Source organism: Carassius gibelio, chromosome B6 (genome assembly GCF_023724105.1).
Source record: "Carassius gibelio isolate Cgi1373 ecotype wild population from Czech Republic chromosome B6, carGib1.2-hapl.c, whole genome shotgun sequence".
In the NCBI taxonomy this organism is placed as follows: Eukaryota; Metazoa; Chordata; class Actinopteri; order Cypriniformes; family Cyprinidae; genus Carassius; species Carassius gibelio.
The window spans coordinates 27,890,209-27,906,975 of NC_068401.1; the positions used below are offsets into that span (position 1 = coordinate 27,890,209).

The 16,767-nt window shown below is 35.9% G+C and overlaps 1 protein-coding gene across 3 annotated transcripts in view; it reads right to left on the reverse strand.

Annotated features, from left to right (window-relative positions):
• quo (quattro) overlaps positions 1-8,385 on the reverse strand; it is a 32,959-nt gene extending 24,574 nt beyond the window's left edge. For 2 of the 3 annotated variants that reach the window (XM_052559485.1, XM_052559484.1), the window contains exon 1: positions 8,075-8,385. In XM_052559485.1, the coding sequence (XP_052415445.1) occupies positions 8,075-8,077 (3 nt within the window). In that variant the 5' untranslated portion in view covers positions 8,078-8,385. The remainder of the gene's footprint in view (positions 1-8,074) is intronic. The other variant, XM_052559486.1, reaches the window with a different exon arrangement.
• Between the last annotated feature and the right edge of the window lie 8,382 nt (positions 8,386-16,767).

The following is a 16,767-nucleotide window of genomic DNA, read 5'->3' on the forward strand; positions in this document are numbered from 1 at the left end:
CCTTGGTTTAAACCTTAAACAGACAAAACCTGTTATAGAATGGATAACCATCTACTTAGAGGTTGAAACTCTTAAACCGCATGTTTAAAACTATTTTTATGAAGCCTAGTGCAATGATTAACCATAGAAAGAAATGCATGCTTTAGCTGTGTTAAGATAGCTGTGTGTTTAGTCTATTAATCTCTTATTTAAACAGCCTTAGTGGCTTCCTGGTGAACATGATTACAGGACCTGAGTGTGATCTCGTACAGGAAGTTTATGTCTGCTTAGAATGAAAAAACAAACAACAGCTTTCCTTTTTAGAAAAAAAAAATGTCTTCGCGATAAGAGCATTATATAACGGAGTACACTGACCAGGGTTCATATAGTACTAATTTAAGTTTTATTATTATTATTATTATTTATTTTCAGTTTAGCTTTGTCTAGTTTCAGTTGTTTTTCAGTTTTTTTTTTTCAGTTTTTTTTTTGTTTGTTTTTATATTATTTAAAAATATTATTTTTTTTAGTTAGTTTTTTTTTAATAGTTAATGCATATACTAGTATCATTATACAATTATTTAATATTTCAGTAGGCTAGTGCTTTTTTTTGTTTTAGAATAGTGTAAAATTATATCAGTTCAATTTTCATGTTAGTTTAAATTAAAACGTTTTAATTTGGTGTATTATTGTTTTCATTTACAATGATTACGTTGACATGGCCTGATAGTATGTAGTGTTTGCTAAGACAACATAACTGTAATTATTGCACATACTTAACCTTAGTGTTTTGATAAAAATAAAAAATAAAAATATTTATATATATATACCTATAAGAAACATAAGTTGTATCTCATTTATAATTTGTGCTACAGACATGAATGATTCCTTCAAGTCTGCAGTTTACTGGATCACTGGAAAATCCCCAGTTTGAGTCATTAAATGATACAGACATCAGATGTCTGCTGTGTCATGTGCTCATGAAGTATGCGCAAATTGATGTTAATCTGCGCTAGACTTTCTCACGTTCTCACTGTTTCCTGCTTGATATTCCAAGTGAAGCATTTTGAATTGTAAGATAATCCTCAGTCTGTATGTTTTATGATCCTGAACCGAATTAGAACTGGACCATCCACAATAGGTTTAATGTTTAATAATTTTGAACGATTGTGGAAAGACACAATAGCCTTTTTGTCTAATCGTTAACCAAGGTAGTTTGTCTGGCCCTTGCTTGTGTCTCATTCCGGGTGGTCCATCCCGGGTGCATGTGTAACCTCTTCTCCTCGTCCTCTGGCTGACTTTCCCATCCTCTCCCTTTCTTCTTCTTCTTCAGTGAAAACATCTCGCTATGGTTCTGAGCCCATCATTCTGTTTAACCCCCCCTTTATGTCTCCTGTTACACGTCCACACCTCGGTTTTCCAAACACGTTCCAAGTCAAACTTAATTTAACAAATCCTCAGGATCCCAAATGAAGGATATCTGGAGCCTGGCGTTGTTCCTGTAGTCTGGTATTTGCATTCAGTAGACTGTCAATTTCATTTCTCGGTGGTTTTTGTAAATTTCACACTTAGACGACGCCCTTGGCTGAACTTTGGAAAGTTAATTTGAAAATCTGGAGATGAGGGTGTTTTTTCATACTTTAAAGCACTTAAAGAAATAATGTCTGTCTGTCTTCTAACCTCCAAGAGCCTTAATTTTAGCAGTACAGGTTTGGTGTTACAACTCTCAATTAAATCTACACAAATATCTGTTGCAAAAACATCTTTTCCTTTGGCAGTGCACAAGTCTCTCTATAATTACATGATCTCAACAGGTAATTGTACGCTTCGGTCTAATGTTTGAAACACACCAAAACTCAACTATCATTAATTCAGAAGCTTTTTGCAGATGATTTCATAAATGCACAGTAAACAACCAGTTTTTGAACAGCCTTGTATTTTGCGGGGTTTGCTAAAGCGAGCATTACTAATAGGTTACCCACTTACTAAAGTCACAACAGTGTCAGTAAAGATTTTTAGGATACAGAAATGCAAGCTATGAAATTTATTTCAGGCAAGACTATTTTAACAATTTTATTCCTAAAAAAATCACTTGTTTCCCATTTTTATACCAGTACCGTACATGTCAAATAGATTTCAGGCATACATGGTTTGGGTAGGCAAAATCCAAAGGCTGATTTTGATCGCAATTGGCCATTAATCATATTGATCAACGAAGATGTCAAATTTAGACATGTAATCCTACTGCAAATGCACAGACGAGTTTAAACTTTATTTAGAATATAGAAGTGGTATTTATGTGGGCTTCCTCCATCCAAAGACGCCCAGTTGCAATGGCAGAGAAATTGTATTTTGATTTAATGCTTTCACGACAGTTGTATTTCTGTTTGTGCATGGGCGTATCTAACACAGGTGTGGAAATAGGGCCTTTGGTGAAATTTTGCATAAAAATTACTATAAGTTGCAAAATTAATCTAGAAAGAGTGTTAAAAACGGTGTCTTAAGGAAGCTGTGTGGGCCAAAATCGGCACAGTTAAATAAAGGCATGCCTAAACAAAATGCAGTTGCAGAATATTACCAGTAATGCGTTTGAAAACATTAGTCCTGCATGTGCTCAAAGATTAAGTCTTGACTTGTGCATTTGGCATGGGACAAAAAGGCACTCAGAGCCTTTTAAACCCTCTGGCTCTGTATTCAGTTCTGGATTGCACAAAGAACACATTTTTTTTGTAAAGTACAAGTGCTTGAAGTTATAAAGTCCATGTGCACTCTTGAGATGAACTCTAATCTAACCTGAAAGTGATTCTTCGTCATCTGTAAGCTTTGGAAAGTCTCTAATTTCAGCTGTCAGATTCCAGTAATGGTGATCGGTCTCTACCAGCAGCTCTTCTCTGTCTTCAGCCTCTCCTCCCTCTTCAGGACAGTGTTGTCTTTGTGCCACTGTGCTTTAGCTCCTTACAGATTTGGCACAATGGAGCTTTCTCACACCACTGGCCGCTCTCATCAGACAGACATCTACAACATCTGACAAGCTACTCCTCCATTAACTCACTTGTCTGAATGCGTAAAGGTGGTTCTTTACTTTAGCTCTTTTTATTAAAAAATAAAAACTAATCTTTATATAGCTGAAGTCTGTCATTTTCCTCTGCATGATTAGCATGATTTTTATGGAACTTAATGAGGTTCTCATGTTTTTTTGGGTTTTTTTTGTACCGTTTTTCACAGTAACACTTTTGTTTCAATGTATACTTAGTGTATGTGTTTTCTTGGTCCTACTTGGTTATTTAGTGCATTTCTTAGACCATAATGCATTTCTCATTGGATCAGAATACATTTCTTTCATGCATTTCTTGCATTTTTTGCGTCTTTTGCAAACCATGTGCTACAGACAAACAAAAGTCCTGTTGTCTCCATGTAAGGGTGCATTTGAGGGACAAACACTTCAAAAACACAGAGAAACTGTGTTTCTTCTCCTGTATCATTTATCTAGCTACAATTAAAAACCTCTTTCACCAATGGAAGTACTTAATAAAAAGAGACACGAAGGAATCAGTAATCAAGTTTAAAAGACACTAACAATGTCTTCAAGCAAAAAATTTAAACAAGTCAGTCTACACTGAAAGCATCAAAGCTGCATGATAACAGAAAATAATACTCTATTTTAAAATGAAGTCCACTGTAAAACAACAATAAAAAAAGTACTTTGCATGCATTTTTTTAAACATAGAAATAATACTGGACATTAGAATTGCTACATCTGTTCATGCATATAATGAGAAACTAAAGATTTAAATGAAAATGACAGGGCCAGAGACAAAATGTAAATACATTTGCATTTACAAATTTTGGTGGATGCTTTTATCCAAAGCAACTTGCATTGCATTGAAGGTGCACATTTTATCATAGCTCATATTTGCACATTTTGCATATTTATTTCGTACATTTCTTGCCTTCTTTACATCTTTTGCAATCCATGCACTGCATGAATGCAGAGATCAGTCTAAAATTATGTCGTAATAATAATGAAATTATTACAAATGCATAAGGATGAAGTGGACGTTCCAGTGTAGGTAGCTTCACTTATTATAATACGAGTGGTTTAGTTTTGGTAAGATGTGACACAGCATTCAAATTCGGTGTTTAGATTTCTCTGTCTTTGTGCTTTGTCTTTGGTTCTTTTGTCTTCTCTGTTTTCCTCCCCATTCCAATATCTCTTCTATATCCATTTATCCATGAACGAATCTCTCACAGATCCTCTAGCAGCACTTGAGCATTTATTTCCAGAACATATTAAACCTTAAACAGCCATATATCACCTCTGACATCTGCAGGTCTCGCGAACACGTCTGTCTCTGCACGCTGCCAACTTATTTTTACAGCTCGTATATTTTATTGACTTTCTCCCCAGTATGCCCTGCTGATGAAGCAACGCTCTGTGGTTTCTCGCTGAGATCCAAGACCGCACGACTGACTCCAAATGATCCCGGATATCATGTTTCATTGGATTTTGATTGAGGGTCCTGGGACTTGTTTCCAAAATAAATATTGGCAACCCAAAACACACGAAAAACCATGAAGGTATCACGGCTCTATAGCATGCATTCTGGGATTGCTTACGGTTCCCTGAACTTCAGAATGAGTGAAGCATTGCGTCAGGTGGAAAAGTGAAAGGAAGAACTGAGAACATTACCACAGTTTTGGCAGATGCACCCAAAAAAATCTGGATTTAAAATCACTAGTCTAGGGTCTGGCAATGCAGTGCATGGGTTCTTTAGAAAATCCCTTTATTTCCAGGATGTTTTGTAGGGCACTGGGACACCATGTGACTGGGAACATCTGGATGATGAACAACACGCTAATAGAAAACAGATGTAAATCATCAGATTTCTCTTTGTGCGCTTGACAGGAACTCTGCAAAAGGTCAAAAGATCACATTTTTTAAGGGGAAAATGCACAAAGCATTATAGTCCAGTTTGCTGATGATTATAAAAAGCCCCAATATATTTTACAACATGTCAGACACGGGGTGGTTACTCTCAGTAAAATGCTGTGTTAACTTTGTGGAGTTACTAGAAAATCATTCTCCATTTCCTATTTGTTTTATTTCCTATCCTTAAGGCATTATGCCGTTACTGTTTCAACAGCTGTAACCAACTAACTTATTTACCTCCGGTTTCATAGACGAGGCTTAAGCCCGGTCCCAGACTAAAATGCATGTCTGGGCTGTTTTAACTGAAAGAAACTTGCACTGACTGATCTTAAAATATGAGAGATGCATTGTTTTGTCTCAAGATGCACACCAGTCATTTTTTATAGATTTTTTAAAAAATATATATATATCTAAGGCATATTTCTTTAAGTTTTATTTATTTTAAATAAATTTTATGTATTTATTTCTTTTGGCAGTTTATTAACTTGAATATTTGTATTAGATGAAACTGCACCAGTCATTCACACAAGCAGATCATGCAGACTTTAGTGACACTTACCTGATCGTCAATATGTAGGAAAAATATTTCAAAATACTCAAGTTTATTAGTTTTGATAAATATCTATATTTATCAATCGCCTAGCCGTAGTCTAAACCCTATTAATATCAGTTGTGCATTGAGACTTAATGGAAGCACTTTTTCAGTCTTTCGATTTAGTGTTACACAATCAATACTTTATTATGGTAAAGTATATTTTAGTTTCAGTTATGGTTTTGTCTTAAAGGGCAGCTGCCTCTGTAGAGAGCAAGGCAGTTGACTAATTTAGTTTTTTTTTTACCGACTCTGTGTCAGAGACAAACATCGCTGTCTGTGTTGAACACTAATGCTGTGACAGGTAGAGTGTGTTTCTGTGGGAGAGTGTGTGTTTGGTGTTGTCAGGGTTTGTGAGAGCTGCAAACAGGCCCGAGCACAGTGTGACTGTTGTTTCTGTGTATGAATGAGAGAGTTCACTCTAATGGTGTGTTTCTCCAGTGAGCACAGCTGTCGAACGGTCACTGCACAAGAAAACAAGTGTGCAGGTGAGCGGCCCTTCTGCAGGACGTCCCAACACTTCTGTTCAAGTCCAGCGTCTCATGATCAAATCTATGTTTGTATTCAAACCCATGTGTTACTGTAACGTTTCAAAATACAGTCGATTTAGCAATCTGTCACACACAGAAAGGTGTGTAGATGAGAAATTACATTTAAGGATGCTTTATTTTAGCACTTTCACACTTAAATTACAGCAACAAAATCTACAAAATATCAACAAAAAGGTACAAGATTTATTTAATTAGTGTTTTAAAAGTTTGGGGAGCACTGAAAATATTATTTCATGTTTATGAAAAAGTCTCTTCTGCTCACCAAGGCTGCAATTATTTGATCAAAAATACAAGAAAAAAGTAATATTGTGAAATATTACAAATAAAAATAACTATTTTCTATCAGAATATATTGTCATATTAATTCATTTCTGTGATCAAAGCTGAATGTTTCAATCCAAAGTTGCAAATTAAATTTATGCGCAACATTTAAATATTTTGAATTAATATTGCACGAAAAATGTGCGAATAAAGCACCATTTCCATCCAGGTGAACAAAATGATCACTTCCTAATTTACTTGTGCTATATATCACAAAGAAAAAATACATTTGCTGAAGTAGGAGAAGGCGCTGTATATAATAATGTGTGTATACAATAAATTATGAGCATCAGAGACTCTTATTTTCTAAGTCTGCTGTTAGGGAACGCAGTTCTTCGAGTGAATTATAACAAAGCTCTTTGCTCAAGCATATTAGAATGACAAAACTAGTATTTCAGATGCTGTCCAATGAGATCGGTCCATTGGTTGGTCCAGTTTTATGCTGACCCATCGCAAAATCACATGTGCATTAAGGAATTTATTCTGTAAAAGTGTTTCCATCGTAGTTTATGCTCATATTTTATATCCAAAAATGCACATAACCATAAATGGATGGAAACTAGATAGTGTCACAAGATCCTTCAGAAATCATTCTAATATGGTGATTTGCTGCTCAAGAAACATTTCTGATTATTATCAATGTTGAACACAGTTGTGCTGCTTCATACTTTTGTGGAAACCGTGAGATATTTTATACTTTGCGTAAAAAGTTCAAATGAACAGCATTTATTTGAAATGAAAATCTTTTGTAAGTTTAGAAATGTCGTTACTGCCATTTTTCAACAACTTAATGCATCATTGCTGAATAAAAGTAAATAAAAGTGGCCCCAAACCTTCGATTTGGAAGCATGTCATCACTTAATCTCAGAGCTTGTTGTAAGTCTATTGTGAAGCGTTTTATGTTATCCAGAATGAAGACAATAAATGGGATTTGATGCTTTGTGTTTGAATGCACAGATCGCTGGCAGCTCCAGCTGTTGGTTCAAAACCAGAAATTCAAAATGTCAGAACATATTGGTGAAATGACAGTATAAGCGATCTCATCATCTAAAGGGAGTGTAGACTGGTTTCTGCTCTGCAGGTTCACATTGCAGTCACCATGAACTCCAAAGGTCTGAAACATGCATTAAACACACCTCGATCTGCTCTCCTGTACCTGTCAGTGTGTTATCAGAGACGAAACACACCTGCCTAACTCAAATAAAACCCAACATAAAGCTTCAGCTCTCAACCAAACACCATCAGTCATTCAGAGAGGCATAACAAACCATCAATATACCGTAGAGACAAAGCTCAGTGTGTGCTGGAAAGTGAGGCTGAGGGTCCACACTGAATATCTAGGAGGTTTTTCATTTAAAAACAACTGTGAAAGATTAATCCTTTTTGTTCTTTCCACGAGATCACGACACACAGGGCTAGAGTCAAATAACCAAAGCTGATCTTAAGTCATTTGTCATTTAATGTTCATTTTTGCAACTAACATAAGCTGAGACAGACTTCAAGAAGCTGATGCAAACTAAACAAACTTTTGCAAAAACTTTTTTTTAACTATAGCCATGTTAAGAGAACATTAATGTATGTTTAGGACTGAATCATGGTCACCTACAACACCTGGTCCCAGTCATTGGTTCAGTAGGTCAGTGGCACAACAACACCGACCGTGTGTGTAAAAACAAGTGTGTGAAATAAACGAGTCTTATTTACCATCTTGACGACTGAATCACAGCTACTGAGTTGTCATCCTAAAATCTGTGCCTCCAGCAGAGAAATATTCCCAGTTTAGCTCTTCACTGGTAATGGCAGACTTCCCATGATAGTCTCACATCCAGAGCTGCTTCCATGCTGTCCGGTTTGAGACGGCTGGTAGATCTGGACTATAGCAGATCAGATCCATTGTTTAGCAAGTTACTGCAAGTTTGTGCAAGAGTACGACGTCTGCTGAGAAATGTAAAGTGTCAAGCGGTCTGTCGTCGGCTCACTGCACCGTTTTGTCTCGACTGTAAAGTGCTTGAGAGAGAGAGAGAGAGAGAGAGAGAGAGAGAGAGAGAGAGAGAGAGAGAGCAAGTAAATGGTCGGAGAGGAGGAGGAGGTCTTTCTTTCAGAGGAAATCGCCCTGAAGGCTTTTCATACTTTTCTCAGTGGCAAATCAGGACCTCCCTTCACACACACACACACACACACACACACACACACACACACACACACACACACACACACACTCGGTCAAACAAAGAGACCCCTAAAGCCTCCCTAAATTCTTTCATTTCCTTTGTACAGTTCAGTTTCTTCTTGTTTAAACACTTCAGAGAGAGCGAGAGACTCTTGGAATGTGTAGTTACACAAACACCTGAATATTACTCACAGATACTCTCAGGAGGAGACTGACGGATGAAAAACACTGATGGTTTCTTAGAAGGAATGTCCATTACTTAAACACACACACACACACACACACATACACACACAGTCTCACAAAGCTAGACTTTTAACCATCGGCTTGAAAGTTTGGTCGACTTTGCAGCTTATTCTGGCCAAGACCCGCCCACTTAGACGGGAAGAGAGATCTGATTGACAGGTACAGTGACCAACCACAGTTTGTTTTTATGTGCTGTTAAAGTTGGTTTCTTTGTCTCTTTACGACTTTCTTTCTTTCCTTCTTATTTTTCCTCCGAAAATAAAGTTCGTTTTTTTTTTCAATTCCAGTAATTTTACTTCAGTAAAAAAAGTTTTATTTTAGTATTATTTTATACTTTTATGTTATCTATTAATATTTTGAAGTAGCTTTTATTTTTATATATTCAGTTTTATATTTTATGTTCAAATCATAATGTGCGTTTGTCATTTTTATAAGTCTTTATTTAGATTTTGTTCTATCTATCTATCTATCTATCTATCTAAAATAGTACTTTTAATTTTAATGCTTAATTTTAGTTTTTCTCGTACCTATTTCAGTTAGTTGTCAATGCAACATTTCAAGTTTCCTTTTAGGTTTTCATAAAAAGAAAATATTCAGCTATATTTCAATTAGCAAAACTATTTTTAATTGTTTCGGTACAATAACAGTGCCTAAATGAATTTATATTAATAAGACAATGTAGTGCAGGACCTCTTTTTCATAGAAATTTGATTGAATGATGTTCGGTGGAAAAGTGTGTCAAGTGGTTAAAAACTAAGAGCGACTGTTTCGGAGGCAGAACAAGTTTGTGATGAAACATTTTGATAAAGTACTATAAAAACAGGTCTTTAAATCATGCATAATAAGAACATGTATTAAGAGTGTTTAACAGTCTGATTTCATGTTGACTTTAACAAGTCGTCACCTAACTGAACATGAGAGATGAATCTGGCCAGACATTAAACACAATGATGAAAGAAGTATGGTTTTACCAGTTAGTCCGGAGCGTTACATTGATAACATCAAGGACACAGGGAATATGAATGTGAATAAAAGACTCCTTGTGTCTCTCAGCGATAACTGAAAAAAGATAATGGAGCGATGAGTCAAGAAGAAAGAGAGAGGGAGATTTGGTGGGAAAAAGGCGGAGTCTTGTTTTAACATTTATCTGATGCTCAAATGAAAGGATCTAATTAAAGCCTGTCTAAAACACTAAAGCAGAGATGTCTGGCGATAGAAAGAGACACTTTTTTTTAAACACAGAAAATGTGCAGATACAGAATAAGTTAGTACTGGGAGGTTTGTTTAAATCACTAACCATGTTTGTGTGAGCAGTAGTCGTAATGCATGACTACGCAAACACCTCAAAAGAGTTATTATTGAAAAATCATGTTTAGAAGAGAGAAAAACAGCATAACTCAGCTCAATGCTAAGGTTTTTTAGTTAAAAATAAATAAAGTAGGTATTGTTTTCATTGTTTTTGACCCATGTAACCTTGTATCCCAATAAATATGGATTTTATGACACCAAAATATTAATGAAATTTTACATTTCTCCATTCCAGGTAGAATAACACAGTAAGGTCATCTCTCAAAGATAAGTAAACAGTATTAAAATAAGAATAAATAAACAAATGACAAGAAACAATTATTCAAATGAATACTTTTTTAAAGGTAGGTATAACTCAGTAGGTCGGGTACAAAAACTGAATAATCAAATCACTTATTCTTAACTATGTGAACAAAACACAGATTAAACATCATTAAAATTAAAAAAAGGAGTGGTTTTCTGTTTGTCTAATGTTGTATGATTAACATTCAATGGAAGAAAGCTGATGGTATATTATTAGGCTGCTGTCACTTTAAGACCTAATGCATGAAAACCAATATAATAATAAACATGCGATTTCTTTTTCAACTGTTTAAGTTCGTTTAAGACGTAACATCTGTGTTTACAAGGATTCTTGGGCATCTTGACAATTTTTTGTCTATGTGTCCCTTCAGGCAAAAGAAAACTCAATCCATTATTTCCTATACGGGCACAAACAGTCTAAAATTGCTTGAATGTTTAAATTGGCAAGACTTTCGTTAAACCAACGCAGCACTGGCCTGATTGTCTTCCACATTGTTCCCAGGCCATCAGGCAGAGCATAATGATGCTGAAGGAAACAGGAAGAACTCGGAGAGTATGGATTTATTGTTCTTGTTAAATCTGAGCGAGCGAGAGACACCTGTGGTTTCTGTGGGCTGCATATTCATCTGGACTGTTGCACTGAACACAAGTCCCTCAATCCAGCAAACACCCCGAGGGTCTGACCCTCCATTAAAGAGTCATTCATTACCCCCCACCCACACACACACACACACACACACACGCATACACATTCACTCTCCAAAGCATCTTGTCTCATGTCTGCTCTTCACCATCAAAAGCATGCATGCACATAGTTAATTGTGTGTTACAGTCTCCGTATAATCTGAGTGAATCCCTGGGAGATCAGCTCTAATCCAAAGATGATAGGTGCTATTTTGAATGTATGTGCTACTCATCATTTACTCATGCTCCCTTTTTTCTTTTCTCTTTTAATTATACAGAGCTATGGTGTACTAGGCCTATATAGTTTTTAAAGTGCTTTAGAAATAATTTGGAATTGAATGAGAGTGTGATGACTTGCAAGTCTTCTGAAGTCAGGCAGATTTGTCCGAGTTACCTCACATTTGTTTTGCTGTATTTTTCTAGGTTGTAAATAAAAGGTTATTAGAGTACGCTTACAAGAAGATACAGTCACTCTTTAGTTTGGTTAAGTACAGTATGCATTTTCCTCAACCTCCTAATTTCTGCTTATTAATAAGGTAGTTGTAAAGTTTATGTATGGGGAAGTATTGAATCAGTGGGATTGAAAATATGATCATGCAAAATAAATAAATAATATTTATAAATATAATATGTTATGAGTATTAATAAACAGCCAGTATGCTAGTAACATGCATGTTAATAAGAAACTATTTCATGGTGAGATTGGGACCTAAACTAAAGTGTTAATAATAATCTTATTCATCTTTCTTCTTCACATGTAAATCAGTGTGTTATCTGCTGCTTCTTTGTGCTCATTAATTCACTAGCAATTTCTGAGTGAGTTTTCAGTGTGTGTGTGTGTGTGTGTGAACATACTGTAAGTGAGATTTGAAAGCTATGCTAGTGTAGAAAATGTTCATAGTTTAAATTCCAGTCTGTTCTCACTCTCAAATGTCTTTAGGTAACTTGGAAAATGCTAAATTCATGTCATAATATCCCATATGACACTGTGGAATTCTTTTGTCAGTTTTGATGCTTGACAACCCCTGGACACCCTTCACTTCCACTGTGTGGAGAAGAACAGCTTGTGCATGCAGCCAAATATCTCCTGTTGTGCTCATCAGACCCTATTTAGAGGAATGTGAAATAGATTTTTTACAGATGGAAAAATGTAAGAAAAAGAGTGTTAGATATCACTTCTAGCCTGAAGAACACATCTGGAGTAGAATCAGATGTTGATCATTTGAGTGCGTGTGTGTGTGTGTGTGTGTGTGTGTGTGTGTTAGCTGATTTACACGCCAATTTTCTGTATTGAGTTCATTGTCTCAAACACAATTGGCTCAAGTGGTAGAGCTTTGCAGCGCAAGGTTGTGGGTTCAATTCCCAGGAAACACATGTTAGGTAAAAACTGTTAGCCCGAATGCACTGTAAGTCGCTTTGGATAAATGCATAGATTCAGATTTTTTTTATTTTCTTTTAAACTGCAGAGTTGAACACTTTGTTTCTGCTTTATGCTGCAGTATTTCATGAGGATACGTTATCAAAGTGACTCTAGGAATTATGTTTTTCACCTGTGATGTGCAAAGAGCATCACAATCACAGCCTATGGATCAGAATTCACTTTCTTATGAAAGATGAAATGGAAAGAGAATGTTTCCGTTTGATTGTACAGGAATCATCGCCTATTCTTTTAAAGCTTGTAGACGGATGTGCAGTTTGAGCAACTACAACTAAATGGGCTGCAAGACTGAAAAACAGGGCTGTCGGTGTTGCTGTCTTTGGCACAAGTGGCTGTGAATGGAGATCAAATGACTTCAGGGCTCATTAAAATACTTTCCAAGGAAACAATGACCTTTCTATTGACCAATCCTGACATTGCCATTAGGGGAATGAACTTGCATGAAAATTAACCAAACGCTGCAACAGGAACTGCTTCATTTGTCTGGAGATCCATCAGCATTTGTCAGTAAGAATGAATGAGCACTGTTTCACTTGTACACCATGGTTTCCAACCATCCCTCTTCTTTAGTTCTGATGTACATTTAATTACTCTGAAGGACACATTAATGGTCGCGTCTTCCGGAATGAAAACCGATCTAGCGGAAACACAGTTAAGTTGGCTAAATTTGGTGGTTCTGTATGTTGTTTCAGGGTTGGTTGTTTAGGGATGGGGCCCCAACACAATAACTACATGCTCTTTTACACCTAACACTTATTTTGCTCAGTCGCTCATAGTTTATAAGCCAAATGTCTGTTAAAACAGATTATGTTTTAGTGAAAAGGTTTGTGTGAGGGTTCGTTTTAGGTAAAAGAGACAGTAGTCGATGGAAAGTCCCCATCATGATGTGTGTGTGTGTGTGTGTGTGTGTGTGTGTTAGGGTGGGGTCGGCTGTAGGTGAATGGAGATCTCTTCTCAATTTCAATAATGAGACAATAGAAGTGCATGAATGAATGTGTGAAACGAGTTTTTTCATTGGATCTCTTTCAGTCGCAGACAATGATTCACTTCATCTGTCAAATCCATTAGAAGGATGTATTCTGTGTGCGTTTGCAAAACCACTGTACTAAAAACTGGGAATGAAAGTCATTTAAGTCTGAATTATATTTCATTTTGATTGCTGTAAGTTTGCATTTCTTTGTATCCGTCCTATAACTGCAATCCTGAATCCCTTTCAGAAGTTATGTCAATATGGCAATGTGTATACCATGGCCATGTTTATATTTACATACTGTAGTATTTACTGTACATGCACTGAACATCACTTTGAAAAAGATTAAAAATTAAGTTTCTGCAATATCTAGTAGTCACTTTATCAGTGGTGACTGTCAGTTTATGTGCATAAAAAAAATTACAAGACGTAGTCAGCTAGACGGTGAACACTATTTACTGCAATTATTATTTATTTTACACACTATTTTAATTGTAAACATGTTCAGAAGTGTATTTAAAACTTAGCGCTGTATTCTTAAGAGAATGCAATGGTGTTATATCATAATGTCCAAAATCGGTAGTTATAGTGATTTTTATTTTATTTTATTTTTTATGTTTCTCTGCTTTTTTTGTTTGTTTGTTTGCTAATCTGCTAAAATTCAGACACATGATACTCACTCTAGATTGGTCTGTCTCTCTCAGCTGGTGTTTGCAGGGGTTTGTGTGCACTGGACATGGGTGGAGAAGTCAAACAGAGCTCCTGAATAATGTCTGTGTGTGTGTGTGTGTGTGTGTGTGTGTGTGTGTGTGTGTGTGTGTGTGTGTGTGGGAGACACACCCCATTTAAATATAGTATGAGCCAGACGGCCTAATCATGGCAAACACACCTAAACGCACTGAGTATTTCTGCAGCGCTGCTGACGGTAATGTGGGCAGAAATAAAATGGACTATTAAAATAGCTTTTATGTTTCTCTTTTCTTTAGTGAATTTAGGAGAAACAGAATTCCCTTGAGTAATGGTGAAGGTATGCATGCATTCACTATTCAGGACAAATATAAAAGGCTGGACAGTCCACACACACACACGCACACACACACACACACAGCATGGAGAGCAGCTCTAATTCAATTTGACATTTTAAATCGTTGCAGATGTGGCTCAGACTGTTCAGATGGTGTGTGTGTGTGTGTGTGTGTGTGTGTGTGGGAATGCTTGTATAGAAACTGGACAGTCATACACTATCAGCCGAAAGGAACGCTTATAAAGCACAGATGTACTGAGGCTCCAATGAACTTACCTTAGACACTCTACACTAGCTTTTTACCCTTTGAATGTTTGAAATCTTGAAAATAAATGCTTTACTGTTTGCTGAAAGAACCACATTTCATTCATAATTAACTTTGATGCATTTTACTGATGGGTTTTTCTTAGTGAACATTCAGCCTCTGTATATGATCAAATGTAGCTATCACAATCATTGCATGTATATTTATGAGGAAGCCTAGCATGGCTGACTCTAAAGAAGAGTGTTGACTGTTAATATGAAAGATGACATTAGAGTAGATGACAAATGCACATGGTCTGTTTTTCAACATCCTTATTTTAGGTTATAATTTTATAAGTTTATGAAGCATCTGGGTCATGTTTCTCACCAAAATCAAAAAGAAAGAAAAAAATATTTATTGATTAAATTTCTTTGCATTTTGGGAATATTTTAAAGATTTTTTTGTCTCATTACTGTTAATGCAAAAATTGGACTCCAAACTATTTTTACAGTAATAAAAAACATACTTTCTTTTTAATTATTATTATAACATTGTAATTATTTAAAAATGTATATTTAATCTATAAAAAAAATAGAACAATTAATGCATTAATGGTCATCTAATAGGCTTCATTTTCTTTGTACAGAATATCATTTATGTTTTTCCTTCTCAGATGCAGAGCAGAGCGGCTGAAACTCATTATGACTGTACTAAGATTCGAGAAACTGGATCAGAGATGAGGGGCTTATAGTCGTGAGACATAAAGGAAGAACATCTGGTCCACATGCAGACACATGATGAGAGAGCTTACATGCACTTGCACAGTGTTATCAACAACAATATACTTTATATTGAAATATGAAAATGCATGCATGCCTGAATGAGTGCTGTGATTTTACAGAAGGATCGTGTGAAACAGCACCCTCTACTGGCTGATTGTTTTGACAATAATAATTCTCCCAAAGATGAACATTTCAATCTCATGCTTTTTCTTTTTTTGAGTGAACTCCAACTACCACTTTAGTGACCATGAAAGGAACAGGAGTGTGTGTGTGGTGGATGTGTTTGTGAGACTCAGGAGGTCAGTCACTCCTGTCGTATCTTTTAAAGTGTTTGCTTTAAGCGCAGCAGATACGTGTTTGTGTTCGAGTGTGTGTATGTCTGGACATTTCAGGCAAACACACTTATTCTGCTGAGTCTCCATGTGTGTGAGGAGATTAGCTGTGTTTACACGGAGTGTGTTATCATTAGTCTGAGAGCCACACACACACACACCTCTGTTTAAATCCATTTGTTCTAATGCTGAGCCATCACATCGAGAACCTGAGTGCAGAATAAACCTTTCATATACACATTATCAGCTTGTCAAGCTCATCTGACAAACAGTTGTTGAGAGGTTTAGAAAACAGCTGATATTAAGCTTCTTTATCAGTGTTTACAGCATTGCACGTGAGATTAAAACGGGCTGTTTATGTTTATCAACTGTGCATGATTCAGTATTGGTACTATACTGGTTATCAGCTCGTATTAGAGAGTTTTCTTAAATTAGTTGATATTGGATATATTGGCTGATTTTTAATCGCTCCTGATTATCTTTTCCATCAACATGCTCAAAGTTAAACTTTAAAAACTCGAATAATTTAATAAAACTGTCTTATGAATATTTCTCTTTCATAATTTGAATGTTGTTATGCCCAATTTTAAAATGATGTATTGTAGTCGTTAGTGTTTTATTTGAAATATATTTAGATAAAATAGGAAATGATTTTAATAGCAGCCATAAAATTAAGGCAATCATTGCATCAGCCAGAATTGTAATATTATTCGTCCCTAATCAAAATGTAATGACCTGCTCTGCTTCCAAAACAACTTTCCTATTAATCTGATGTCATCAATCTCTCTTATATCGTTTGGACCTCCGTGTAAAGAGATTAAGAGTGATTCAATAGAGGAAAAATGTATTATCCAAACAAATAAATTCTAAACAAATTCTCATCTCTTCTGTACACT